The sequence below is a fragment of the Prionailurus bengalensis genome, chromosome A3, assembly GCF_016509475.1.
Source record: "Prionailurus bengalensis isolate Pbe53 chromosome A3, Fcat_Pben_1.1_paternal_pri, whole genome shotgun sequence".
Lineage (NCBI taxonomy): Eukaryota > Metazoa > Chordata > Mammalia > Carnivora > Felidae > Prionailurus > Prionailurus bengalensis.
Genome location: NC_057354.1, coordinates 12567080 through 12589280, shown reverse-complemented (window position 1 = coordinate 12589280; position 22201 = coordinate 12567080). Strand labels below are relative to the sequence as shown.

Sequence of the window (22201 nt, the reverse complement as noted above, 5' to 3'; positions counted from 1 at the left end):
TGGCAGGGGCCAGATCTTGCAGCGTTTGTGGGCTGTGATAAGAGATGTTGAGCAATTTTACAAAAACTTACATCATTCACTCAAACAGAGGTTTTTTTTTTTTTTTTTTACATTTTATCTCAGGAGTTGCTTTTACATGTTCATAGGCAGGGTGCTATCAAAGATAAACAAAGCTGGACATTGTTAAAACAGTAAAAACAGATTTTATTCAGTAACTACTGACAGTAGGGGAAAGAGCGGATTCCGACTATGCAGAGGTGATTGGGCATTTTAAAGGAGAATGAGGGAGTGCGGGAGAGAGTGAGGGCACAGGTAAAAACTTACAAAGGGTTGGTCGGTGTAAATGTGATCAGGTTAGCTATGTCTGCTAGCTGGCAATTATCAAGGTTGCAGCCTCCCACAGAGACCAAGAGACTGAGGCCTTACCTTCCTGATGATTATATTTCAAAGGAACGGCTTTCAGGTCATTGAGAAAGACACTCCTAATTGCAACAGATAGATATATATCTCAAAGAGACTGAAGAAGAATTCACAATTGTAAGCCCTTCTTAGTAAATGCTCTAAGATGGGGAGCCTGGGTAATTCAGTCGTTTAAGCGACCAACTCTGGATTTCTGCTCTGGTCATGGTCTCATGGTTCATGAGACTGAGCCCCGTGTTGGGCTCTGCCCTGACAGCCCGAAGCCTGCTTGGGATTCTGTCTCCCTCTTTCTCTGCCCCTCCACTGCTCACGCTTTCTCTCTCTCTCAAAATTAATAAACTTAAAAAAAAAAAAAAAGTAAATGTTCTAAGAAAGTGAGGGCCTATCCTTACTTAGGTGTTGGGCTAGAACAAACACAAACAGTAAATTCTCCTGGCAGCATTGAGTTTTCTCAAGCAGTTATGGGGAGGGGGGGAGGGGGAGACACTGGGGTCATATTAAGGTCATGGCTTTATGCTGCTAGAAGCCAAGTTCAAGTTCGGTCATTTCTTGCTGCAGAGGTTTGGACAGAGTCATTACGTGGTGAGAGTTCTGCAATTCTCAGTGCCTATGTAATTCTGTGTTCTTATATTTGTTTCCTTGAATGATAACCAAATATGTGCCTTTCAGTCCCTGGAGGAGCAAACTAGCAATTGCAAGGGATGGGCTCTGAAAGAGCTGGGCCCACTGGCGGCCAAAACTGAGGGCTGGGCCATAAGTCCTCATTGCTTCCTGTCATTGTCACACTCAATGGATCATAAGATCCTGCAGGCCCTACCTCTACAGTATCTCCTGAAGCTGTCCACTTGTTTCCATATGCACTGTTACTCACCTGAGTCTGAGCATCTCATCTCTCTCCTGGAGGCCTCTAGTCTCCTCTGCTTCAAGCTCTTCCCCCCATACAGTCCATTTCCACACAGCAACTGGTGGGCCTTTTAAAATATAGATTTGGGGGCGCCTGGGTGGCGCAGTCGGTTAAGCGTCCAACTTCAGCCAGGTCACGATCTCGCAGTCCGTGAGTTCGAGCCCCGCGTCAGGCTCTGGGCTGATGGCTCAGAGCCTGGAGCCTGTTTCCGATTCTGTGTCTCCCTCTCTCTCTGCCCCTTGCCTGTTCATGATCTGTCTCTTTCTGTCCCAAAAATAAATAAACGTTGAAAAAAAAATAAAATAAAATATAGATTTGGGGGTCGCCTGGGTGTCTCAGTCCGTTAAGCGTCCGACTTCAGCTCAGGTCATGATCTCGCGGTCCGTGAGTTCGAGCCCCGTGTCGGGCTCTGTGCTGACAGCTCAGAGCCTGGAGCCTGCTTCCGATTCTTTGTCTCCTTCTCTCTCTGCCCCTCCCCCGTTCATGCTCTGTCTCAAAAATAAGTAAACTTAATAAAATAAATAAAATAAAATAAAATAAAATAAAATAAAATAAAATGTAGATTTGGTGGCCATCCTGTAGTGGATGCACATAAGGCACAGTCTAACAAGGCTTATGAGCCCCCTACATCATCTGGCCCCTGCTGGCTTCTCTACCTTCCGCCTCCTGTTCCTCTGCACTTCATTAAGCCCCAGCCTAGTTCACGCCTGATCTTCACACAGCTGTCTCCTTGTTGAAACTCAGGCGAAATGTCACTTGTTCAGAGGCCTTCTCTGACCATCCAATGACCTTCCAAGTCACTGCCTGTCATATCACCCTGTTTTAAATTTATTCCTTCTCTCGCTGTAAAACATGTGCTCTGCGAGGGGGCAGAAAGTTCTCCGTCTAAGGCTATGGACAGGACTTTGAGCAGTTCGTTCCACAGTTATATAAGACCTACTACGTGCCTCACTGAAGCCCTACGTCAGACGAAGTCGCACTCCAGCGGCCCCTGGCCTAACCAGCGTCCATCTGGGGGTGGGGGGGAAGGATGAGGATTGCAATGCCCGCGGCGGTGATCCAAGCCAAAGGGCATTGTCGCTTGTGACGTCAGCGCAAACACGGAGCGCGTCTCCATTGGTCTTTCGAGTTTGGGTGGGGCCCGAGCGCTCCTGGCCCCGCCCCCCCGCCTCTGCCCCTCTCACGCATGCGCCCGGGCCGCAGCCTCGCCGCCGCGCCATTTTGCCGGGGTTTGAATGTGAGGCGGAGCGGCAGGGGTGGGTAGTGCCGGCCACAGTTCGCGGCTGAGATTCCCTTCTCCGTTCCCGTATCCCCAGGAGGTGAGGCGCGGGGCGTGCACGGCCTGGCAGGGTGGCTTCTTGGGACCCAGCTAGGGGAGGGATGCGGCGCTCCTGACACTTCCGAGCGCTGGGAAGCAAGGACCGCGCCTCTGGGCGAGAGCGGAATGCGGGCCCGTGCTTCGGGAGGCGCCCTCGGGCGAGGTCTTTGCCTGCACCGACGGGTCTCTCTTCACCTCACCTCGCGGCGTCCCGAGGCTCGGGCCCACGCCCGGCGGCCCCGGGGCCTGTGAGGGGCGAGGGCCCCCGAGGCGCGGCCTAACGCGAGCAGCCCGAGCGTCCGCCCCTTCCCCTCCAGCGCCGCGCCGATTGGTCGCGCCGCCGCCGGGCCGCTCGGGAAGGCCGCCCCTCATTGGTCGCGCCTGCGCGTCCGTTCTCGTCTCTCCCGGCCACCCGCAACGTGAGCTGAGTGCCGCGGCGAGGCCTGTCCGGCCGGGCTGCTGGGTGAGGGCCGGCCGCCGCCCAGACCTCCTCTTGCCCCGACTCACTTTCTGATTCGAGGGGGGGGGGGGGGACTTTAACTTCCCTGTGCTTCAGTCTCCCCGACCGTAACTGAGCATCGTGATCTCACTTTGCTGAGTTAAGGAGTATGTCCTAGTCCCTGCACCTGCCCAGTAATGTAGAGTCCAGCTCTTGGGGGGAAACGCGATAATACGGTAGTTAGGAGCATGAGCTTTGGAATTGGAAGGCCTGGGTTCGCTCCAGATTTGGCCTCTCCCTAGGAGTGCAATGCAGGGCTAGTCACTTCATCCCTCGGTGTCTCCCATTTCGTTATGCGCAAAGTGGGTTTGAAAACAATCTGCTTGGTAAAGTGGTTGTGAGAATCCACTCAGTTATTACCGTGGTTTACAGAGTCCCACCTGAAGTGACCGTTGTCCGCCTCTTCCACCCATCTGCTCTTAGCCGCTGTAGCTGTACTGCTGACTTCTGTTTTCTTAAATGTTCCAAGCTCGTGCCCACCGTAAAGCGTTTGGACCTGCCTTTTCGTTTGCTTGAAAATTACCGACCTCTTAGGTTTGCAAGACTGGCTCCCTGTTTCACGCCTCTTACACCTTCTTTGACCAACTTCTCTGAGGGCTTCTTTCTTTCACCTCTTAATAGCATTTATCATTCTCTAGAACTACTTAGAGTTGTTCACTGTCTCTCGGCTGCTGGGCTGTGAACTTCAAGAGCAAGGACCTTGCCTGTCTTTGTTGTTATGTTCTGGTGATGAGTGCTTGCCACGTGGTATTATTCCTTGGAAGCACAGAAGGGGACTTTAACTCTTGGATCCCACCAGCGTTCTTTTCTCATCCCCTCGCCCCCCCACCCCCATCCGAAGTTTTTACTTGTGTGTGTGTTTCTCCAGTTTTTGCATAATTCCCGGGACTCTTAGTTCACCCTGTTCTCGCCACCCCGCCCGCCTCAAGACTCTTCCCCTTCTTTCCATCAATGCAAGGGAATTTTCTCTTCCCATCTGGTTACTTTGATTTCTGCTATTTGGGGGCTGGGACAGAGGTTTCCTACATTTGACCTTAGCCAAAAGGCTGAGAAGCGGTGGGCGCAGAGGTTTCCTATACAGGATTGGATGGGTTTGAGAGCACTGCTCTAGCTTTGGAATTAATTTGTTCTTTTATTCATTTAATAACTATAGAGCATCCACTTAATCTCTGGAAAAACAGTGAAGAAATAAACATGGACAGGGTCCTTTCCCGTGGAGAGCTTATATCCTAGTGGGAGAAAGAAACAATACAAATAAATGAATTAGATAGTTTCAGATACTGATAAGTGACAGGTGAAGAAGGTGGCATATGAGCTGAGACCAGCCATGGAAAGGTGAGGGGACAGAGGATTCTAGGCAGAGGATATAGAAAGTACAAAGGCTCGAGGATAGGAATAGACTTAGAATATTGGAGGAAAATCCACCATGCTACAGTAGTGTATGAAGAAAGGAGAGGTGTCCAGGGGCCAGATCATGTAGGGCTTTGTAGACAATTACAGAGTTTGGATTTGATTCTAAATAGTATGTTCCTGTGATTAGAAAGCAGAGGGCGGGTCAAAGTGCCTTGGTACGTTCTTGATGTGTATGTGCCAGATAGTTTTCATTCATTGGAACTCTTTCCCTTTCCCCAGATGTAAGGACTCAGGAATGGTTCTCTAATGTGGAAGAAATATCTAAGGAAAAGGCACAGATCTTGGATCAGCTTATGTCACAGATGTCTGTGAGATGGCCTTGGAAAGCTTTTATTCCAAGTCTTCATCCATAACTGAGGGCCTGTGGGAAGAGGCTAGACTTAGGTCCAGCCATTCATTCAACAAGAAGAACTTGGAATTTAGATAAGTTTCTCATAATTGAGTTACTGTGGCACATGTGTTTTATTTTTTAACTGAATTGGTAAGGATTTCCAAAGATAGTTCTGTGGAAAAACTAAAGCGTCGCCCCTTTTTTAAAGGCAAAAGGATGTATTTCCCATTTTTAGTTTGAATCTTTATTTTAAAATCAGTAACACTTTCTATGTTTACATATTGCTGATATTTTAAAAAGTCAAAGTACTTTCACCCGTGGCCAAATTAGGTAGCTTAATTAGATCTTGATTTTGCCCATGTATGGTGAATACCTATGGAGTATTTTCTAAAATTACCTTATTTGTCATGCTTTCCCAAATCAGGGCTAAGCTTATAATTTGGTTTTATAGACATTATCATTAAGGAGATACAAAAAGGGTTTGTTGATAAATATTTAGTTCCTTAACTAATACTAAATTGTAGAGTCTGTGTAGTATTTTGACTTTTAGGGATTGTTGCATGTATGTTTGTATATCTCCCCTGTCCCCAATGCACACTTTTTTAAAGTTTATTTTATTTTGCGAGAGAGAGTGCATTGGGGAGGGGCAGAGAGAGAGAATCCCAAGCAGGCTCTGTGCTGTCAGTTCTGAGCCCACATCAAGAGTTGGTTGCTCTGTCAATTGAACCACGCTGGTGCCCCCTCGTCCCCACTTTTTTTTAAACTTACAAATAGTCATATTTTAGTACCTCAACTTTGTCATTTTAGGGTCATTCTATCATGTGGTCTTAGAATCAGTTTTCCCCCTCTTACTTTTCACAGTCAATTGACCAGAACAAACGTGTGAAATGATAATGCTTTTGATGGAAAAATCAAGGGAATGTAGCTTTTGAAAATAGTATAAGAAATATATATTAGGTATTTATCACTATTGTAAAAGCTCTAGGGAGATTGAAATGAACAAAACACAAAGCCCCTACTCTCATGGAACCTAGAGTCTAGGGAAGAGAAGCACAGTGAACAAGAAAGCAAAGTAATATGGCCTATAATATTTGGGAATTTGGAGCTTGGAAAAATAGAATAAGGGAATGGAGAGTGACTAATGTGGGTGCTCTTTTAGATAGGATGGTCCAGGAACTTATCTCTGAAAAGAGACAACCTTGGAAAAAGACCTGAGTGAAGTGGGCAGTGAGCCATGCAGCTCTCCAGAGGCAGAGCTGTTCAGGCAGGGAGGACGGACGGTAAGTGCAGAATCCTGAAACAAAAGTATGAACACTAACACAATATGAACAGTAATATAGGACAGATCTCAAATTCACTTTTTTAAAGAATTTATTTTTTTCTTTTTTTAAATTATTTTTAATGTTTGTTTATTTTTGAGAGAGAGAGACACACACACAAAGGATGACACAGGCTCTGCACTGTCAACGCAAAGTTCAATGTGGGGCTCGAACTCACTAACCATGAGAGCATGACCTGAGCCGTAAGTCAGACACTTAACCGACTGAGCCACCCAGGAACCCCATTAATTTATTTTTTTAATTTACATTCAAGTTAGTTAGCGTATAGTGCAACAGTGATTTCAGGAGTAGATTCCTTAGTGCCCCTTACCCGTTTAGCCCATCCCCCCACCCACAGCCCCTCCAGTAACCCTCTGTGTTCTGTATTTAAGAGTCTCTTATGTTTTGTCCCCCTCCGTTTTTATATTATTTTTGCTTCCCTTCCCTTATGTTCATCTGTTCTGTGTTTTAAAGTCCTCATATGAATGAAATCATATGATATTTGTCTTTCTCTGACTAATTTCGCTTAGCATAATACCCTCTAGTTCCATCTACGTAGTTGCAGATGGCAAGATTTCCTTCTTTTTGATTGCCGACTAATGCTCCATTGTATGTATGTGTGTGTATACACACACACCACATCTTTATCCATTCATCTATCAATGGATATTTGGGCTCTTTTCATACTTTGGCTATTGTTGATAGTGCTGCCATAAACATGGGGGTGCATGTTTCCCTTCGAAACAGCACACCTGTATCCCTTGGATAAATACCTAGTAGTGCAATTGCTTGTTGTAAGGTAGTTCTATTTTTAATTTTTTGAGGAACCTCCATACTGTTTTCCAGAGCGGCTGCACCAGTTTGCATTCCCAGCAACAGTGCAAAAGAGATCCTCTTTCTCCACATCCTCACCAGCATCTGTTGTTGCCTCAGTCGTTAATGAGCCATTCTGACAGGTGTGAGGTGGTATCTCATAGTGGTTTTGGTTTGTATTTCCCTGGTGATGAGTGGTGTTGAGCATTTTTTCGTGTGTCGATTGGCCATCTGCCTGTCTTCTTTGGAGAAGTGTCTAGTCATGTTTTTTGCCCATTTCTTCACTGGATTATTCGTTTTTTGGGTGTTGAGTTTAATAAGTTTTTTTATAGATTTTGGATAGTAACCCTTTATCTGATATGTCGTTTTCAAGTATCTCCTCCCATTCCGTCGCTTGCCTTTTAGTTTTGCCTATTGTTTCCCTCGCTGTGCAGAAGCTTTTTATTTTGATGAAGTCCCAATAGTTCGTTTTTGCTTTTGTTTCCCTTGTCTCAGATGCGTTGAGTAAGAAGTTGTCATGGCCAAAGTCAAAGAGGTTTTTGTCTGCTTTCTCCTCAAGGATTTTGATGGCTTCTTGTCTTAACATTTAGGTCTTCATCCATTTTGAGTTTATTTTTGTGTATGGTGTCAGAAAGTGGTTCAGGTCCATTTTTCTGCATGTCGCTGTCCAGTTTTGCCAGCACCACTTGCTGAAGAGACTGTCTTTATTTCCTTGGATATTCTTTCTTGCTTTGTCAAAGATTAGTTGGCTGTACGTTTGTGGGTCCATTTCTGGGTTCTCTGTTCTGTTCCATTGATGTGAGTGTCTGTTTTTGTGCCAGTACCATACTGTCTTGATGATTACAGCTTTGTAATACAGCTTGAAGTCTGTCGGATTCACTTCTTCCTTGAAACACTTTTAAGTGAACAGAAACGAATTATGGTGGGTAAGTTGGTCATGTAACTGAATTCCTATGTTGTTGGGGTTCCTCATAACTGATCCTTGAAGAATAGTCTCTAATCCATACCGGGAACTCCTGTTTTAGCTAGTTGACTGACATTGACTCATCCTTTAGTTCATGCAACAAATGCTTACTGAATATCTTCTATGTGCCAGGCAGTGGTAAAAGTCCTGGGCTTACAGAGACAAGACATACAAAGTCCCTGCCCTAAGGAGCTTACAAATAAGGATAGCAGTTACATTAAAGATACTTAAAAAAAGCAAAAAAGCTATTTCAGATGATGTTACTGCTGTTAATAGTGTAGATGATAGTGATGGAAGGCCTTTTTAAGAAGTTGATGGTGGGCTGACAGCTGAATGATGCCCAGTATCAGATTAGAAGGAAGAGCATTATTACAGGCATGGAGAACTGTCTTGGCTGGTTCAAGCAACAGAGGGAAGGCTTTGTGGCTTGAGCACAGAGCCAAAAGGAAAGTAGGTGAGGTTGACAGGTGTCAGATTGCATAAGACTTTGCCATGGTAAAGAGTTTGGATTTTTAATTCAGATAAATTATGAGGAATCTAAGAGATTTTGGTTGTGATATGTACAGTGCTATAGGAACATAATGAAGAAAGTTAGTGAAATGCAAAATTATTGAGGAGTGTATTAAACTCAACAGAATAGATCCAGTTAATCTCTAATCCTCCCAACACACACACACAGTTTCTAACATGCTGCCTTGTGTAAATCTCAAAAAGGTAGGACAAATTTGTGTGATAGAAAAAGATGAGTTTTGTTGCGTATTTTTTAAGCTCGTGTATACTGATGTAAATAATTTTGCTTGGCAACAGCCAACTTTCATGATTTCATAACAGATCGAGCATTTCAACACAAAAAAAGAATGGGAAATAAATTGATTGAATCACATGTTGCAAAGTTTTATATAATGAAGTAGTTCTGTGGCCAAGTAATGAGGGGGAACTCTGGGTTAAACAACATTAACCTGATAACTTACTGCTTCAGTTCCTGAAGACTTTAAGGTGAATCTCCAAAAGGGGATTATAATGTATAGCATTTGCCAAACTATTTTTTTGTAAGATTTTATTTTTAAGGATCTCTTGACCTCACAGCCCTTAGATCAAGAGTCACATGCTCCACTGACTATGAGCCAGCCAGGCACCCCTACCTTTTCCAAACTTTTGATATAAAACCCAGAAAGGGTGGCCTTTCAAATTGTGTGTATGGTTGAGTAGGACTTAATATTCATGCCATGGAGTGTTTTGCCCTGGGTCAAAAGAAGTGAATAGATTGGTGGGCAAATCTACTAGAACAGTCAGAATATTGGCTTCCCTTATGATAAAAATGTTTCCAGTTTCTAATAAGGAGAATACAGATAGTTTCAAACAAATCATTCTCCTTAGAAGGTTGTGGTTTCTGGCTGTGGAGGTATAAGCTGCACAGGCACAGCATTAACTATAGCCCTTTGTCTATCTGTCTCTCTCCCTCCCTCCCTCCTCCTTTCTTCCTTTCTCCCTTCCTCAACATGTCCTTTCTATTGCCATTCCCAGTGCTTCCATTCTAGGTCAGGCTTCTGTCATTATTTCTTCCACCTGAGAGATAAGATAGCCTTGGTAGGAAGAGAGTAGGCCTATAGAGTCAGACTGATTTGAATTTGATTTTTTTTTAAGTTTATTTATTTTGAGAGAGAGCAGGAGCGAACAGGGGAGGTGCAGAGAGAGAGAGGGAGAGAGAGAATCCCAAGCAGGTTTGCGCTGTCAGCACAGACCCTGACACAGGGCTCAAACTCATGAACTGCAGGATCATGACCTGATCCGAAACCAAGAGCCGTTCATGTAACCAACCAAGCCACCCAGGCGTTCCTGAATCTGATTTTTATTAACTGTGTGTGACTTGGAGCAAGTTAATCTCTCTGAGTCTTCTTGTATGTAAAATGCTTATATGAAATGATATGAAGCATACAAAAACATTTAGCATTGTGCCTGGTTCATAGATTGTGGTTCATAGCATTGTGCCTGGTTCATAGATTGTCCCGTTTAAAAAAAAAGAAAAGTGTCCTAACAGATCTTCACTTGTTCCCTTCAGCTCCATTCCGGAAACCATTACCAGCCCAAAGTTCATATACTCCACTTTCATTAAGTTTTGACCCATTTCAAAAAAACCGTAGTGGCTTCCTATTGTACATTAAATCATGTAACTCTTCAGCTAAGTCTTAAGGATCTAATAATATGATCTGATCTCAGCCTCCAATTCCACTGTTCCCCAAAGGAGCTATGTAGCTTCCTGTTTGTTACTTTGCTCACACTAGTTCTTGTGTTGGATGGGTCTTCATTCTATTTTGCCTTCCCAGTTCTATGTATCCTTCAAGTTCAACTCAAGACTCAGCCTCTTGGAAATCTTGGCCCACATGGAAATGTAGGCCAAGTGACTCTCTTGTTAACAACCTCCTAACAGTTAAGTTTTTGTGTGACTGATTTGGCACCTCTACTCCAGGGGACAAATGTGTTTCAGGCTTTCTTTTTGGATGCACATACTGTGGATTATGCAACTTTCTTTGTGGGATGTGGGGTAGCACTCTGCAAACACGTTAGTATTTCTTAAGTAAGAAATTTTTATACAAAGTAAGATACTTTATTTATAGCCTCAGGAAGTTTGGGCCAGGTTTTGCTGCTAAATGAGTTTGCCACAAACTTAAAAAACAAAACAACAATAAACCTTTCAGTTTATAGATTTTTGGATTTCAAAACTGCAGGAAAGGGATTAGTTTGTAGCTGGAATCACAGTTGTGTCTTGTCTTCCAACTAATATGTAAGCTCCATTGAGAGCCTAAATTTAATTACCTGTGACAAGGTCATTTTAAAAAGACAACAAAAATTTATTTACTTACTTTTTAATGTTTATTTACTATTAGTGAGAGAGTGCGAGCAGGGGAGGAGAGAGAAAAGGGGACAGGATCTGAAGGGAGCTCTATGCTGATAGCAGAGAGCCCTGTGCAGAGCTAAAACTCACAAACTGAGATCATGACTTGAGCCAAAGTCGGATGCTTAACTGATTGAGCCACCTAGGTCCCCTTAAAAATGCCATAAAATTTTAATAACTTTCTGATTGTAAGTGTAATACATATAGGTAGTTCTGTAGGATATCAGGAAAATCTAAAAGAATATGAAGAGAACAAAAATGTCCGGTGTTCATCACATAGACATTTATCACTGTTTACATTTTGGAGTGTATTTTTCTATAGATGGGGGTATGTGTACATTTTTTAAAGATTTTAAGTAATCTCTGTACCCAGTGTGAGGCTCGAACTTAAAACCCTGCACCCTGAGATCAAAAGTTGCACACTCTATCAACTGAGCCAGCCAGCCACCCCTAAATTTTTTTTTTTTTTTACATAGTTTGAATTGTGGTGTATTTGACTTTTTTTCCACTTAGCTTAATTACATTTTACAAAAATTACTACATACTTAATTTTTTTCTTCTTTGTTCTAGGAGCTCCAAATTTAGTTGGGTGCATGGTTGCCTTGAAAAGGCGACATTTCCTAAGTTCCTGGGAGCTAGTGTGACTTTTTCCCTAAAGCTGGGTCCTGGGATCTAAGCAGAAGTGCAGTTTTAAAAAATAACTATTGAAGTATAACTTACTGTGAGTTCATGTGAAGTGTACTTTTTGGTGAGTGTCATTAATAATTGTATACAGTTGTGCATCTGTCACCACCATCTCATCAGCACGGTTTTAGAACATTTTTTATCGCCCCAGAAAGTTCTGTCAGTTTGCACTTAATTTTACCTACTCAGCAACAACCCGGAGACCACAGAGTCCTCTTTTATAGGATTCTCAAGCTTTTTGTTTATGGAGAATGATGTGTGCACGCACTCACTCTTATAATCTGTATATATGTGCTGTTTTTTCTGTCTGTATTTCTTTATGTCATCAGTCATGTGGGTATAAGCCATAGATTTAGTTTAGAATTTGTAATGTATTAGATGTGAATTTTTTTTGGTCAGTGGCAGTGTATTCTGTGATTTATATTTGGTGTTGTTTAAGATTTGAATATTTACTTAATAAAATTGTTACTTTTTTAAGTTTACTTATTTTGAGAGAGAGGGAGAGAGAATCCCAAGCAGGCTCTGCACTGTAAGTGAGGAGTCTGATAGGGGGCTTCTTGAACTCACGATCCATGAGATCATGACCTGAGCTGAAATCAAGAGTCAGACGTTTAACCTTAACCAGTTGAGCCATGGAGACCTTCCATCCTCCCCCCCTTTTTAAGTTAATTGTTATCTTTTTTTATTGAGCTGTAATTGACATTACCATTAGGTTCGGGTGTATAATACAATGAGTAATATATGTATATATTGTGAAATGACCACAGCATATCTAGTTAACATCCATAACTAAACATAATTACAGATTAAAAAAAAAAAAGTTTTTTTTAATGTTTATTTTTGAAGCAGAGAGAGAGAGAGCAAGAGCAGGGGAGGGGCAGAGAGAGAGGGAGACACAGAATCTGAAGCAGGCTCCAGACTCTGATCTGTCAGCACAGAGCTGGATGTGGGGCTTGAACTCACGAGCTGTGAGATCATGATCTGAGCTGAAGTCAGATGCTTAACTGAGCCACTCAGGTGCCCTTACAGATTTTTTTTTTTTTGTCATTAGAACTTTGTTTTTCTTACATAGGCTCTGTGCCCAACGTGGGGCTTGGAACTTATGACCCCAAGATAAAGAGTCCCATGCTCTACCGACTGAGCCAGCCAGCTGCCCCACAATACAGTATTGTTTGTTTGTTTATCAATTTTAGTAATTTCTGCACCCAATGTGGTGCTTGAACACATAAGCCCAAGATCAAGAGTTCCATGTTCCCCCCAACTGAGCTGGTCAGGTGCCCCCTATATTATTAATTATGGTCACCATGCTATACATTATATCCTCATGACTTACTTATAACTGGAATTTTGTACATTTTGACCTTCTTCACTCATTTCATACACCCCTAAGCCCCACCTCTGGTAACCACCATTTGGTTCTCTATATGTATGAGCTCTGGTGTGTTTTGTTTGTTTAAATTTTAAATTCCACATTAAAGTAATCATTAAAGTAATCATTAAAGATAAATCATAAATTTATCTTTCTCTGACTTACTTCACTTAGCATAATGCCCTCAAGGTCTGTCCAGGGCGCACATGGCTGGCTCAGGGCATGCAACTCTTGATCTTGGGGTCATGAGTTCAACCTCTACGTTGGGCATGGAGCCTGATTTAAAAAAAAAATCCATCCGTTTTGTCACAAGTGGCAGGGTTACCCTTTTTATGGCTGAATAATATTCCATTGTATACACATTATCACATTTTCTGTATCCATTTATCCAGTGATGAACACTTAGGTTATTTCCCTGTCTTGGCTGCTGTAAAAAAAAAAAAATGCTGCCGTGAACATAGAGGTGCAGATATCTTTTTGAATTAATGTTTTTTTTTTAATTTAAAAAAAAATTTTTTTTAATGTTTATTTATTTTTGAGACAGAGAGAGACAGAGCATGAATGGGGGAGGGGCAGAGAGAGAGGGAGACACAGAATCGGAAGCAGGCTCCAAGCTCCGAGCCATCAGCCCAGAGCCTGACGCGGGGCTTGAACTCACGAACTGTGAGATCGTGACCTGAGCCAAAGTCGGACGCTCAACCGACTGAGCCACCCAGGTGCCCCTTGAATTAATGTTTTCACTTCCTTTGAGAAATACCCAGAAGTGGAATTTCTGGATCACGTGATCTGTGATAGTTCTTTTTTTAATTTTTTGAGGAATATCCATACTATTTTCCATAGTGGTTGCACCAGTTTACATTCCCACCAGCCTTGCACAAAGCTTCCCTTTTCTCCACATCCTCATCAACACTTGTTATCTCTTGTCTTTTTGATGATTGCTATTCTAACAGGTGTGAGGTAATGTCTCATTGTGGTTTTGATTTGCATTTTACTGATGATTAGTGAAGTTGAGAACCTTTTCATGTAACCGTTGGCCATCTCTGTGCCTTGGAAAAATGTCTGTTCAGATTTTCCGCCCATTTTTTACTCAGATTTTTTTTTCTTTTTTTTTCTTTTGAGTTGTGTGGGTTTTTTTTTAAAATTTTTTTTAATGTTTATTATTTTTGAGAGAGAGACAGAGACAGAGACAGCAAGCAGGGGAGGGGCAGAGAGACAGGAGACACAGAATCAGAAGCAGGCTCCAGGCTCTGAGCTGCCAGCACAGAGCCTGATACGGGGCTCGAACTCACAGACTGCGAGATCACGACCTGAGCCGAAATCGACGGCTTAACCAACTGAGCCACCCAGGTACCCTGAGTTGTGTGGGTTTTTAAAAATATATTTTGGATATTAACCTCTTATCAGATACATGATTTGCAAATAATTGCTCCCATTTGGTAGGCTGCCTTTTCTATTTTGATGGTTTCCTTTGCTGTGCAGAAGCTTTTTAGTTTGATGTAGTCCCACTTGCTTATCTTTGCTTTTAGTGTAGAGGGTTCCTTTTTAATCATAATAATAGCTGTCATCCTCTGAACCCCAGCGTTCTCTCCCCAGGTACAGATTCTTAGCATCTGGTTTGTTGTCAGTGCTTGTGATTGCATGTTGTGCACAAAGAAATTTATTCTAGTTTCTTTAATCTCAGAACTCTTTATGGGATCCTTACTTCTTAAAATTGTAATTTCTTATGGTGGCCCCTTTTATTTATTTTTTTTAATGTTTATTTTTGAGAGAGAGTGAGACAGGTGCTAGCAGGGGAGGGGCAGAGAGAGAGGGAGACACAGAATCTGAAGCAGGCTCCAGGCTCCAGTTGAAAGCACAGAGCCTGACATGGGTCTCCATCCCACGAACTGTGAGATCATGACCTGAGTCAAAGTCGGACACTTAACCGACTGAGCCACCCAGGCACCCCTATGGTGGGCCTTTTTATTTTTATTTTTATTTATTTTTATTTTATTTATTTTTATTTTATTTATTTATTTATTTATTTATTTATTTATTTATTTATTTATTTTAAGTTTATTTGTTTTTGAAACAGAGAGCATGAACAGGGGTGGGTCAGAGAGAGAGGGAGACACAGAATCGGAAGCAGGCTCCAGGCTCTGAGCTGTCAGCACAGAGCCCAACACGGGGCTCGAACTCATAGACCGCGAGATCATGACCCGAGCTGAAGTCAGACGCTCAACCGACTGAGCCACCCAGGCGCCCCATGGTGGGCCTTTTTAAAAACAAGTTCCTGCTGAGTCTTTTTTTAAACTCTTGTCTGCCTTTTTTTGTAGCATTAAATCTAATAAATGTTATGTGACTTTGATCAATTATTCAGCTTTGTTTTTCTGCACCTTCTTTTTTTACTTTGTGGTATGTATATTCTTCATCTCAAAATTAGCTAACCATTTTCAAAAAAGCCCATTATCTTCTGGAACCTTGTCTGAGCTGAGTCAGGCTTATATAGCCCATACCTTAAAATGTAACAAATGGATGACCTTCAGAGAGGGGAAGACCCATAGTACAAAAGTACTCTTTTATGTAAATCACTATGTCCCAATGTGACCAATTTACCAAACCTCATTTTTTGTTTTAGGTTCTATGGCAATGGAGCTCAGCGATGCAAATTTGCAAACGCTAACAGAATATTTAAAGAAAACTCTTGATCCGGATCCTGCCATCAGACGTCCAGGTAAAAAGAATAGATGTTTTGTGGTTTGATCTATTCTTTAAGAACAGGTGAGGAAAACCTTTGCATAATCTACCTGTATTTGTAAGTTAAAAAAAAAAAAAGATTTACACTTTGATTTTCAGGCATAGTTTCTTTTTCATTCTCCAGCTATAAAGTAGATGGTTGGCTGCTTATAGCTGCTGTAATGTATGGTGATGGGTGTTTTTGGTTTGGTTTTGTTTTTTGAGTAAAATCTCTTTTATTTGGTGTCTTGGATTAAAAAGCACTGTGTCTAGAATACCTTGTCCCTTCACCTTTCTGAAAATCCCCACATTTGTCAGTTTTAGAGAGATAATAATTAGGGCACAGAGATGAAAGTTAATTGCCTAAAAAGTGATTAATTAAATTAGGTAATGAGACAGTCTCATAATCCCCATGTTGAGTTTGATTTAATTAATACATTTTAAGACCAAGGTTCCTCTCTTCTGAATTTGACCAGTTTCTGTTAGAAATTTAGTATAAGCTTAGATTTTCTTTTAAGTTTATTTATTTTGAGAGAGAGAAAGAGAGAGAGTGAGTGCCTGTCAAGTGCAGGGGAGGCAGAGAGAGAGAGAGAGAGAGAGAGAATCCCAAGCAGGCTCTGCACGGAGTGCTGGACCAATGCGGGGCTTGAACTCCTGAACCGCCGGAGATCATGATCTGACCCAAGGTCAGACAAGAGAGATCAAGAGTTGGATGCTTAACCCTGTAAGCCACCCAAGTGCCCCTAAGCTTGGAATTGTAAACTCAGATGCCCACAGGAGTCAGATGTGAAGGTAAATGATGGAGGCAGGCCAAGTGGGGACTGGTAATATGTGACTTACATACCTTGGTTAAGGGCTTTTGGGATGAGCTAACTTTGGGGGATTCAAACCAGTTTTGCTGGATCAGATTTCCAGCTTTGCTTCAAAAATAAAAGACGTTTCTGTGAGGTGTGCAATGTCCTCATTTTTAAATGATAACATCTGAGTTCAAAAAATTGAAATACTGTGCAGAAAAAGCAAACTACTTCTGAGAGCCAGATGTCTCTTGTGGGAGGGGTAGGAAGTTGATGGTTCTCAATGTAAGCCTTATTAAAACCAGGTATGCTCATCCCACTTCTGCAGAACATACTAATGTGCATGCTCAGAAAGAGGCTTTTAGCATGGCCTCACAAAGAAATGAGTGAGTGAGTGCATGTGTGTATGTGTGTGTGTTGAAGATTTATGTTCTGTAAAATAAGTAGAATTGTAAACATGTTAATACATCCATTCTCTTCTAGGATAGCCTTGTGATTTCTGAGAGGGAAAATTGTGGTTTTCCCCATTAGTGCTTAAAGAAGTAATGTGTTCTTGGAGGAAGGAAAATTAATGGCTGTAATCTTCTTAGACTTTCCCAGAAAGCCTCTGCAAACCCTGTCTGTTGAAAATGATTTTTAATAATTGTGTGTTTGTAAGGTGAGGTGGTTACTGTTTTACGATTCCAGGGACAGAGTGTAGGAATAAATTGATGTTTTCTGGAAAAGAGTTATGAACATAGCATTTCTCAGGTTGTACTAGACCAACTCAACATCTTTAGAAAATGATCTGGAGGTTGAAATGTGTAGCGGATCTCAGCTTATAGATAGCACTGTGCTCCTTTGGTTCTTGAGATGAGACTGGTATGGATGAACTGGAAGACAGTTTGAGGCTCTTTGAGTGTGTAGAAACATGTCGTTATAAATATTTTGTGAGCAAGTTGAAGGAAATGAGCACAGAAATAATTTGACTTAAACTCATGAGATTTCTTTCAGGGTATTGATTTCAATTTAAGAAAGAGATCTGGCAATTTACATGGGCTTTCCCCAGAGCATGGATACAGTGTGTTGCCCTGTGGGCAGTGCTAACCACGAGAGGAAACAGCCAAAGCCTTCCAGACTCCTACAAAACCATAGTGTGTCCCTCTTGAAAATCATTTTCCAGTTCATTTTATTTATTAATGTTTTTATTTTTGAGAGAGAGAGAGAGTGTGAGCTTGGGAGGGGCAAAGAGAGGGAGACACAGAATCCAAAGCAGGCTCCAGGCTATGAGCTGTCAGCACAGAACCCAACATGGGGCTCAAACTCACGAACTGTGAGGCCATGACCTGAGCCAAAGTCGGACATTTAACTGACTGAGTCACCCAGGTGCCCCAACATTTTCCAGTTTACCATTCCTCATCTTTTTTTTTTTTTTTTTTTTTGAGAGAGAGGGAATGAGAGAGAAGAGAGAGCGTGCACGTGTGAGTAGGAGCGGGGTAGAAGAGGAGAGAGAATCTTAAGCAGGCTCTATGTCCAGTGCTGAGCCTGATGCAGTGTTCAGTCTTACCACTGACTGTGAGATCATGACCTGAGTTGACTCTCAGCTTACTGAGCCACCCAGGCGCCCCCTAGCATTCCTCATCTTTTATTTTTTATTTAAAAAAAAAAAAAAATGTTTTTAACGGTTTTATTCAGTTTTGAGAGACAGAATGTGAGCAGGGGAGGGGTGGAGAGAGAGGGAGAAACAATCTGAAGCAGGCTCCAGGCTCTGAGCTGTCAGCACAGAGCCCGATGTGGGGCTCAAACCCATGAACCATAAGATCATGACCTGAGCTGAAGTTGGATGCTTAACTGACTGAGCCACCCAGGTGCCCCATATTCCTCATCTTTTAAAAAAGACATGATGAGCACAAAGTAGGGAAGATTTGAGGATGGACGCCAAACTCTTGGGACCCAGTTCAGAAAGAAGAGAGGTGTAGATTGTAGAAAATACTAAATTGTAGAAACTAATAGATGCTAAAAGGAGACCTTCTCAATACATATTGGGACCTTAGGGTAGGTGTTGCCTTATGAAGCTTGTAAAGAGGAAATGTTATAAACCCTCACTGTGATCAGTAAACTCAGAAGACTGATTATCCCTTAAGTGTAGGAGTTGAAAATATGTGGGTAAAATCTTTGAATATTTTTTGCTGGTATTAACAATGTTTAGTTTGAGAAGAACATTGAGGACCAGTATGATAGAATAAAGACTGCACTAAAACTTTATCAGTGATGAAATCTAGCTGTGTGATCTTAAGACTACCTAACTCCAGGGGTCTTGTTTTTATTATTTATTTATTTATTTATTTATTTATTTATTTATTTATTTATTTATTTATTTTCAGGGGTCTTGTTTTTAAAATAAGGATAATATACCTATGGGTAGTAGTGACAATTAAGGAAATAATAGATGCGAGATGTGAGTAAAGCACCAGACCCATATGATTAATAAAAATATACATTTAGCATGCATTAATTCATTTGATTTTCATCACAGTAGTATAAATTTTTTTTACTGCCATTACTAATAGTACTAATAATAATCCTTCTGGAATAAACCAGAACAGTCTTCAACTTGATGGTTCCACTCAGTGAAAATTTTTTTAGTGTTTTTATTTATTTTTGAAAGAGAGAGAATGAGTAGGGGAGGGACAGAGAGAGAGGGAGACAGGATCTGAAGCAGGCTCTACACTGACAGCTGAGAGCCCAGTGTGGGTCTCGAAGCCACAAACCGTGAGATCATGACCTGAGCTGAAGTTGGACGCTCAACTGACTGAACCACCCAGGTGCCCCTTGGTGATTTTTTTTTTTTTTTTACTGTAATTCTTTATAATTTTTTTTTTTACATTTATCCATTTTTGAGAGACAGAGACAGAGCGCGAGTGGGGTAGGGGCAGAGAGAGAGGGAGACACAGAATCCGCAGGGTCCAGGTTCTGAGCTGCCAGCACAGATCCGGACGCGGGACTCAAACCCATAAACCGTGAGATCATGACCTGCTCTGAAGCTGGACGCTCAACTGACTGAGCCACCCAGGTGCCCCATCCATCCCTCAGTGAATTTTTGATGATAGGTTGGTGCAAAAGCAACACATGTTTAGTAGAAACCATACTTCAGATTGTGAATTTTGAACTCCCTGGGCCAGTGATAGGCGGCAGTACAATACTGTTTCACGGTGCTGGGCAGTGACAGCAAGCCACGATCCCATTCAGTCATGTTGTCACAAAGGTAAACAACTAGCACACTGACAACCATTCTGTACCCATATAACTTTTCTGATTTCACTCTCAGTATAGTACTCAGCAAATTACATGAGATAGAAACACTTTGTTATAAAATAGGCTTTGCAATAGATGGTTTTGCCCAACTGTAGGCTAATCTAAGTGTTCTGAGCACTTTCAAGTAGGCTGGGCTAATGAGTACATTAGGTATAATGAATGCAGTTTTGACTTCTGACATTTTGAACTTAGCATGCTTTTATCGGGACATAGTTCCATCCTAAGTTGAAGAAGGTCTCATTATGAATTTGCCAGAGAGTCACTTAATCTGAGAAGCAGATTTTCCTTCTGCAGGGGTGATCAGTCAGTCAGGCCATGTTACAGGTTTGCCAGAATCAAGTGAGGTGTTTTTTTGTGTTTTTTTAACTAAAAAAAAAAAAATTTTTTTTTTAATATTTATTTATTTTTGAGAGAGAGAGAGCACAAGCAGGGGAGGGGTAGAGAGAGTGGGAGGCACAGAATCTGAAGCCTGCTCCAGGCTCTGAACTTTCAGCACAGGGCCCAACATGGGACTCAAATTTACAAACCTTGAGATCATGACCTGAGCCTGAGTCTGACACTTAACTGACTGAGCCACCCAGGTGCCCTCAAGTGAGTTTTAATGGATGGTAAAGTGATTTGAAACTGTTTATTTAGAGAGAGGGAGACAGTGCAAGAAGGGAAGGGGCAGAGAGAGAGGAGAGAGGGAAAAAATCCTGAGCAGGCTCCACACTCAGTGTGGAATCTGATGCGGGCTCAGTCCCACAACCCTGGGATCATGACCTGAGCTGAAATCAAGAGTTGGACACTTAACCAACTTAGCCACCCAGGTGCCCCTAATTTTTTGATGCTTTTAATTAGATCTACATAGCTCACCTGTATATAAAATGGAAAGATTTGGTTAAAGTAACAAATCTTCTAACATGAAAATTCTTTTACAGCTGAGAAGTTTCTTGAATCTGTAGAAGGAAATCAGAATTATCCACTGTTGCTTTTAACTTTGCTGGAAAAGTCCCAGGATAATGTTATCAAAGTGTGTGCCTCAGTAACATTCAAGAACTATATTAAAAGAAATTGGAGAATTGTAAGTATTTTGTGAACACACAGTCTCATAACCTGTATGTTTAAGATTTATATATGCAGTGCTCCTGAAAGATTCAGACACAGATCAAAGATAAAATTAAATAGAACCCTCTTCAACAAAATATTAGCAGATCAAATCCAAAAAGGTGTAAAAAGAATTACAAACTATGACCAAGTGGGATTTATCCTAGGTATGCAAGGCTGGTTCAACACTGAAAAATCAGTTAATGCATCGTATCAGTAGATGAATAAAAAGCATTTAACAAGATCCTACCCCCATCCATGGTAAAACTGTCAGTAAACTAGGAATGGAAGAGAACTTTCTTGACTTTATAAAGACTAACTACAAAAAGCCTAGAGCTAATATCCTACTTAATGGTGAGAAACTTGAAACTTTTTCAATAAGATGAGATACAAAGCAAGGATGTCCCCTCTCATCACTCCTTTTCAACATTGTATTGGAAGTCGTTGCTAATGGAATAAGAGGAAGGAAAAGGTATAGTGATAGGGAAGGAAAACATAAAACTTTGTTCACAGATGACATGATTTGTCTGTATAGAAATTCTGAAAGACTTAACAAAAGCTAGACAGGATGCTTCTCCAAAGTTCCTGTTGTTTCATTTGAGTTCATATAGATAACTTGAACTTGCTAACCCAGGTTGGTAGAGTGTGAGACTTGGTTTTTGCCTCCATTATGGTTGAAAAAAAATTTTTTTTTAAGCTTATTTATTTGGTGGGGGGGAGACATGGACGGGGGTGAGAGAGGAGAGAGAGAATCCCAAGCAGCCTCCATGCCGCCAGTACAGGGCCTGGTATGGGCCTCCATCCCACAGACTGCGAGATCATGACCTGTGCCAAGATCAGGAATTGACTGAGCCACCCAGGCGCCCATCCATTATGGTTGAATTTGAACATCAGCTCATTGTCAACTGAAGAGAGATTCTGTGGGAAGACACAGATCTTACTGAATAATTGAAGCAGTGTCTCTTATGGACTGGAAAAAATTAAACACAGTTGTAAAACCATGTTACATATATTAAAAATTTGTAGAATGTGAAATAATTTAGATTTGGAGTTTTTGATAAGGGGTATGTGGAAATAGATTCTAATTTTAAGGTGAATCCTATTATATTGCAAGTTTAATTGCAAAATTAGAAATTAAGTATTTTCCCTACCTTATGACAGTGGTTCTCAATGGGGGATAATTTTGCCTGCAAATATCTTTGGAGACATTTTGGTTGTCATAGCTGGGGGCCCAGGGTGTTACTACGGTCTAGTGGGTAGAAACCAGGGATGCTGGTAACTGCCCTACAGCGTACAAAAAAGATTCCCATACCAAAGATTTATCTGACTCAGAATGCCAGTAATGTTGCGATTGAGGAAACCCTGACTTAGGGTAAAGAAAAAAA

At 41.7% G+C, this 22201-nt stretch overlaps 1 protein-coding gene across 1 annotated transcript in view; it reads left to right on the top strand.

Annotated features, from left to right (window-relative positions):
- Positions 1-2472: 2472 nt before the first annotated feature.
- The window catches only part of CSE1L (chromosome segregation 1 like), a 47587-nt gene continuing 27858 nt past the window's right edge, over positions 2473-22201 (top strand). The window contains exons 1-3 of the mRNA XM_043553724.1: positions 2473-2643; positions 15545-15640; positions 20651-20793. Of these exons, the coding sequence (XP_043409659.1) occupies positions 15550-15640; positions 20651-20793 (234 nt within the window). The 5' untranslated portion in view covers positions 2473-2643; positions 15545-15549. The remainder of the gene's footprint in view (positions 2644-15544; positions 15641-20650; positions 20794-22201) is intronic.